The following is a 6864-nucleotide window of genomic DNA, read 5'->3' as shown; positions in this document are numbered from 1 at the left end:
TTTACACTGACAAAGTGTCCCGCTTATTAGTTACTACTTATAAAACAAATTATCACCAGTCAAAATAGTACTACACAAACGTCAAAATATCAGATTACCAACCAAAAAGAAAATGAAAAAACAAAATCAAATATGGCTGCCAACGATTACAGTAATCTAAATTCCACCTTTTGGACCATTCCACAAAATATCAGCACAAATGGGCATATAAATCCACATTAATCATATAGCGAATTTTTACAGTATCGCTATGACATGTTATAATAGGTATTCTATTTTATTGTTTATATTATTAATATTATATGTTTGGTTAAAAAATAGGATACCCTAGGATTATAATGATGAGACTAAAATTAGGACTATAACCTGAATAACTTAATATGGCATGTACCAAGATTTTGGTATAAAAATGATATGGATTTTAGCTAATACCTCCAACCAACCAAAAAAGGAATAAATTTAATTTTAATTTTTTTTTATTGAGATAACCCATCTAATTCCTTGAACCAAATAGTCCTTTAAGCAAAACAAGATTATCCCAAGATTATAATCTTCCCACTTTCTATATGAGATATATAATACCACATTTTAGTATTAAATTTATACTCATATTAGCTATATCAATAACCAAATGGTGAATAAATATAATTTTAAATTTAATACCAGAATTAGTATCCTAATTCAGATAAACAAACGAACGCTAAAAAAATATACAGTAACTTATTTTATACTCTAGGGGTAGGGGGTGGCTAAAGCCAACAATAAGCCTAACTTGTTTTACCGGTTGGTCCACATAGGTGGGCAGGTACTTTGCCTGTGCTTCATGTACTGTCCATAAGCTTACAACCAACTACTTCCCGCTAACAAATGATCCTTTTTTCTCTACATTTCTTTTCTAAAATTTTATTTTTTTCTTAATGTTCCAATTTTTCCCATATTTTAATAGCAACGGTTGAACTATAAATAGAGGTACTAGAGTTCCCCCAAGATTGTTAGTGTATGTCTTACAACTTTGTCTGATACATTCAGCTCAAGATTCATTGAATCAGTTTTTTCTGTGTCCTCTTTTTTAACGGTAAAGATCTCAACCTTTTTTGCATTTTTGCCATTATCATTGATCTGTGAATGAAATTCTTGATGATTTCATCTGGGTTTTTGGATCTGTTGATGGGTTTTAATTTTCTTCTTGTTTTGTATGAAAACAGGTTAAAAAATGGCCCGTAAGAAGATCAGAGAGTATGATTCAAAGAGATTGTTGAAAGAGCATTTTAAGAGGCTTGGAGGTTATGATTTGGCCATTAAGTCTGCACAGGTTAGTTTAAAATATTTTTGTTAATTTTTGAATTTGGAGTAAATCCTTAGTGTTTAGCTTAATTTGGATGATTCTTGATTTCAAATCTTTGAAATGTTAAGATACAACGGGGAAGAATGTTATTTCTTTTTGTTTGTATTAAGATTTGGCCACCAGAATTGCTTTTGCTTGATACCAAAATGTAGGAAAGATTTAGGTAGCATTTTGTATAAAAATTAGGCCACCTACTTGAATCAACATGCTACACTAAGAGCTTTGGTATGAGGGATAAGGGATAATTAATCTCAGGATAACTAATTCCGGAATAATTAATTATGGGATTACTTGTTTCCCAACCAAATGACCCCTAAGGGTGCAGAATTTGAATCTCATTGAGAATATGTGATTCACTTTTCTTTTTATTTTCTTATTGTGTCATTTCCAGTAGTGGTAGCAAAGTCTAATTTTAAGCAAAATTTGTCCAGATACTACATTTGAGGATACAGATTTTGACTCTGATTAAATTTGAGTTAAATGATGGTCCTAGTTTTTTCCAGTAGGGTAGAATTGGCAGGTTAGGTGCAATGCTTAAGCTTAAAGAGAGTGCCTAATATTTTTGAAATTACAAGTTTAAAATTTTGGGGACCACCTTATCTGAGAGCAGCCACTTGATAATCCTAACATCCTTTAGTCTCAAGTTAATAATTGACTAAGTAACTAATAACTGAAGAGAACAAGAAAATCAATCTTTCCTAACTATTTCATTCTATGGAGCTGTTAGTTACTGCATCTCTACCACTGATGTCTGTTCCGAAAGTCTTTGATAGTGCAAAGACTTTGCTCAGATTGGGAGGATCCGACACACACCCAACGACACTTTTGAAGGATCCGAGCAACACAGATTCTGACTATTTAATTCAGAGACTGACTTGTATATTAATTTTCTATGAGTGTGGTGGGAGTACAGGGAGGAAAGCCAAAAGCTTTTCCTTTTTTCTTGGAGGGAGACTGGAAAAACCAAATTTCATGTTTCTTGTGAAAATTATGAACGGTATAGTTGACTAGTTTTATGAGCTTTATAAGCAGGATTCAAATCAGTCTCGATTTGCCACTATATGATGGTTTTTGTCCTTTTCTATGGCTTAGGTGACAGAGTCTACTGATTTCAATGAGCTAGCAGAGAAAGAGCCTTGGCTCAACTCGTCAAAGTTGGTTGTAAAGCCCGATATGTTATTTGGGAAGCGTGGAAAGAGTGGGCTAGTTGCCTTGAATCTTGATCTTGCTCAAGTTGCTACTTTTGTGAAGGAGCGCCTCGGCAAAGAGGTAATTCAGATATTCGCTGACCTTGTCTCTTTTGTCAAAAGAACCAAGTGCAATGCTTTATATAGACTATTAGCATATAGATGTATTGCTCACATTTAGTTTTACATTAACAGGTGGAGATGGGCGGATGCAAAGGACCCATCACAACCTTCATTGTCGAGCCATTCATCCCCCACAATGAAGAGTTTTATCTTAATATTGTCTCGGACAGGCTTGGTTGCAGCGTAAGCTTTTCTGAATGTGGAGGAATTGACATTGAAGAAAACTGGGACAAGGTATGTGAAAAGTTACTGTATTGTTACAAGTTAACAGTAGGTTAGTTAAGTCCAAAGCCCTTTTCATGCATATCTCAATCTAACATATAATCCTTGTATCCAGGTTAAGACTATTTTCGTGCCCACAGGAACTTCTTTTACTTCAGAAATATGTGCTCCACTTGTCGCGACACTACCATTGGAGGTAAAAAGAAGAAAATCAGTAATGCTAGAATACTCTGTCCATTTGTTTTAATAATTTATCCAATTTAGATCTCAAATTTGATCTGGAATTTACTTGTATGTTACAGATTAAGGGCATCATTGAGGATTTCCTCAAAGTGGTTTACACTCTATTTCAAGGTATCTACAAAAAACTTAGTCATTGCTAGATCTTCACAACTTTTTGAATTTTTGTGTAATCCTCTCGACATGTCTGTCTACCAGATCTGGACTTTACTTTCCTAGAGATGAATCCCTTCGCATTGGTCGAAGGGAAGCCTTATCCTCTAGATATGAGGGGTGAACTTGATGACACTGCTGCTTTCAAGAACTTCAAAAAGTAATATACTGTCTTCATTCACTGATACACTCTATATACTCTACCTAAATTTTAATGGCTAAAAGTTAGTCAATTTTTAGTAATTCGCATATCTACTATCCTACAGGTGGGGAAATATTGAATTTCCATTGCCATTTGGAAGGGTTATGAGTGCTACAGAGAGATTTATTCACGGGCTTGATGAAAAGGTATATCTTGATGGTATTGTATTACTTAATAGAGTTATTGAGAAATTGAAAACTCCTAACTGTCAGCCTCCAACTCCCATTCTTTGGCTGGTGGTAATGGGGAAGGAAAAAATGAAATAAAGAGATTGCATGCCAAAGAGATAAAACAAATTAACAAACTTCTGGTGGTTACACATTTCAAAAACTTAAAATAAAAAACAAAACAAAAAGTGTTTCGTACATGTTCTTTAAATGGAAATCTTGAGGACTATGAGAATTGCGAGGCAAAATTGTTCTCCAGCTTTAGATTGCAAAATATCTGTAACTACATACATGCTAAAGCGTTCAAGTCGTTATCGCAGACAAGTGCATCTTTGAAGTTCACAGTCTTGAACCCCAAGGGGCGAATTTGGACTATGGTTGCTGGTGGAGGAGCTAGTGTCATCTATGCAGATACTGTACATTTCTATCCTTGGAAAATGCTATGCCCTCATATCTTCTTTGATTATCTATTCTCTTGTCTAAACATGCTATGTTACTTTAACAGGTAGGCGATCTTGGATATGCTTCTGAACTTGGGAACTACGCAGAATACAGTGGTGCTCCCAATGAAGAAGAGGTCTTGCAGTATGCCAGAGTTGTAATTGATGTAAGGATAAACTAGTTACATAAACTATGTTTCTGACACAACTAATATCTTACAAAAAAATCATTTATGAGTTTACATTATGCCACATTTTCCGTTTATGCACCCTGAAAGGAAAATTTCACCTTATTGGGAGAAAGATACTGACCCTAATCTCATATTACAGTGTGCCACTGCAAATCCTGATGGCCGTAAGAGAGCCCTCGTTATTGGTGGTGGGATAGCCAACTTCACTGATGTTGCTGCTACATTTAGTGGTATTATTCGAGCTCTGAAGGAGAAGGTATGATAACACAATTGGCTGTTGTTAAATGACTTGCTCTGATATTCAGATTTGCTTACTCAACATTTCTTATGACAGGAATCAAAACTTAAGGCTGCAAGAATGCAAATCTATGTTAGAAGAGGAGGTCCAAACTACCAAAAAGGTCTTGCAAAAATGAGGTCTCTTGGCGAGGAAATTGGCATCCCAATTGAGGTACGTATTAGTTTCAACTAGTAATCTAAAATGACTAGTTTCCTGCTAGCATCAAACGATTGTTATGCTGTAACTTACCGATTGTTGTTAACTTTTGCTTGCTCCAATTTTTGTTGCAGGTCTATGGACCTGAGGCAACCATGACTGGCATATGCAAACAGGCAATTGAGTGCATCACTGCAGCTGCATAAATCAACCAACCTCATTCTCCAAGCTGAACTGTTTTGGTTGTCTTTTTTTTTGCTATGTATTAGTAGTGTCTTGTTGTATGCCACATATAAGTAATTTGATTTGTATCTTTGAAATTTCAAATTTATAGGGCCATGAACAATGATCTCCAGTAATGAATTCAGTTTTCCAATCTCAACATGAAGTCCATCAAAATCCTTGGTTCAAGAATCCTTGTACTACATCTTGTGAGCAGAGTGCACTGAACTTCTATCCTTCTTTAAATTAGAAAGGAAACATCTCAATGTTATACTATTGCCTAAAGGTTTTGTTTTAGTGCTTAGATTCTTTCACATCGTATCAGAGTCAAACTTTATTAAACTCGTTTTATAACACTAACGTGGAGTTGCTTTGGACTTCTTTCTCTCTTAAATCATCCCATTAAGCTACTGAAATTAGTTCAGGCCCACTAATTAACTTATTATGCTTAATATGTCTCCCTCTATTCACGCCTCAAAAAAGAAAGGGAATCTTACATAAATGTCCCAAATAAGTTGTAATTTTCCAATCATTAATTATAGATTTATCAAAGCTAGCCAAGCACATATAAAAATTGAAAACTCAAATAAATAAGGTTCTTTTTCTCTAAGAATCACACCCAAGATCTCCTTCCATATTTTTAAGTGTGATTAGCAACATTAGATGCAAGAAGGAAAAAAATAATTCATGGATGAGGTAGCAAATAAGGTGATAAAATACATATATATATATATATATATATATATATATATACAAGATTCCAAAAGACTAAGCAAAAAAGAACTTTTTTCAATAGGTATGGTTGAAATTCATTGAAAACATATAGATGAGTCAATATACAAAATTTGAGGAAAATTGGAGGTGATTTGGACTGATTTAATATCAAAATTCGTAGTTAAAATTGAGTTCAATATTTTTTTCCGCGACACATATATCACACATAGAGGTTTACATGAATATACATGTGATACACATTTGATACAAATATGATACATATGTGATATACAAATAATACACATCATTTGTTTTTCATATTTAATCTTCTACTTCGAATTTTTAATTCAAGCCACCTCAAAACTCCTCTAAATTATCCCAAAACCGAGATTCAAGCTCCTTAAAATGTACTCAATCTATTCTAATAACACCCACTCAAAAGAAAGTAAAAATTTGACCCCGTTTTAGCTACAAATAACTAATTGGCTAACGTTAGTAATCTTTAATAAATTGACCAAATTTTGTAATAAGCTACTTATAAATGGACCTAACTGGTAGTTTCCCAAAAAAAAAAGAAGAAAAGAATTATCAGTCCGGAAAAGGATAAAAGAATAAGAAAAAGAAAGAAAAAGAAAAAGAAAAAGAAAAAGAAAAAGTTACTTCAATAAACAAAATAAGGACAAAATACCATTTCAATTTATGTGTCTTACTTTCCCTTTTAGTCTATTTAAAAAAGAATGTCTCTTTCTATATTTAGTAACTCCTTAACTCCAACTTTCCATATGGTATATGTAAGACTACAAGATTCAAGTATACTTTGGTACATTATAAACATCTTTAGTTTGAGATCACAAGATTTAAAATTCTTCCTTGCTTTCTTAAATTTAATGGGCAGTCAACTTAAGACACATAAATTGAAGCGGAATGAGTAATAATTTTGATCAATCAATGGTTACACGTGTAGCATAGTTTGTAAATCTATGGTTGATTTGGGAATCAACCCTATATTGATGTGAAAAAGATAGAAGGAATGAAGAAGAAGAGAGGAACTCTATTATTATCAGAGAAGAAAGAAAAGTTCCGATTACGCTGTTTTAGTAACTACCACTATTTATAAGATGAGCTAATGACAAGCTTAACTAACTAACTATCTAACTATTTACAATAATGCCATCTTTATTTAAGTAACTCCTATTTCCACACTCCCCCTCAAGCTCGTAGG

General features: G+C 33.6%; 1 protein-coding gene across 2 annotated transcripts; it reads left to right on the top strand.

Moving 5' to 3' along the window:
- The first annotated feature begins 848 nt into the window (after positions 1 to 848).
- LOC104094197 (ATP-citrate synthase alpha chain protein 2) lies at positions 849 to 5199 on the top strand. Of its 2 annotated transcripts, XM_033655671.2 has the most exons (14): positions 863 to 1075; positions 1206 to 1312; positions 2438 to 2614; positions 2728 to 2889; positions 2993 to 3073; positions 3180 to 3231; positions 3316 to 3430; positions 3537 to 3618; positions 3960 to 4055; positions 4145 to 4246; positions 4410 to 4526; positions 4605 to 4721; positions 4841 to 4948; positions 5041 to 5199. In XM_033655671.2, the coding sequence occupies exons 2-13, from the start codon at positions 1214 to 1216 to the stop codon at positions 4910 to 4912; spliced, it is 1272 nt and encodes a 423-aa protein (XP_033511562.1). In that variant the 5' UTR covers positions 863 to 1075; positions 1206 to 1213; the 3' UTR covers positions 4913 to 4948; positions 5041 to 5199. The 2 variants fall into 2 exon arrangements, with proteins under 2 accessions (XP_009598374.1, XP_033511562.1); XM_009600079.4 differs by having other exon boundaries at positions 849 to 1075; positions 4841 to 5199.
- Positions 5200 to 6864: the final 1665 nt, after the last annotated feature.

The sequence above is a fragment of the Nicotiana tomentosiformis genome, chromosome 10 (genome assembly GCF_000390325.3).
Source record: "Nicotiana tomentosiformis chromosome 10, ASM39032v3, whole genome shotgun sequence".
NCBI lineage: Eukaryota > Viridiplantae > Streptophyta > Magnoliopsida > Solanales > Solanaceae > Nicotiana > Nicotiana tomentosiformis.
This window is presented reverse-complemented; position numbering and strand designations above follow the sequence as displayed.

Excerpts from the sequence above, each read along its gene's own strand:
- LOC104094197 (XM_009600079.4), top strand. The coding sequence starts at position 1,214 with ATGGCCCGTAAGAAGATCAGAGAGTATGATTCAAAGAGATTGTTGAAA. Across the intron at positions 3,619-3,959 it reads TTCACGGGCTTGATGAAAAG|ACAAGTGCATCTTTGAAGTT; the intron begins GTATATCTTGAT and ends TCGTTATCGCAG. Across the intron at positions 4,247-4,409 it reads ATGCCAGAGTTGTAATTGAT|TGTGCCACTGCAAATCCTGA; the intron begins GTAAGGATAAAC and ends CTCATATTACAG.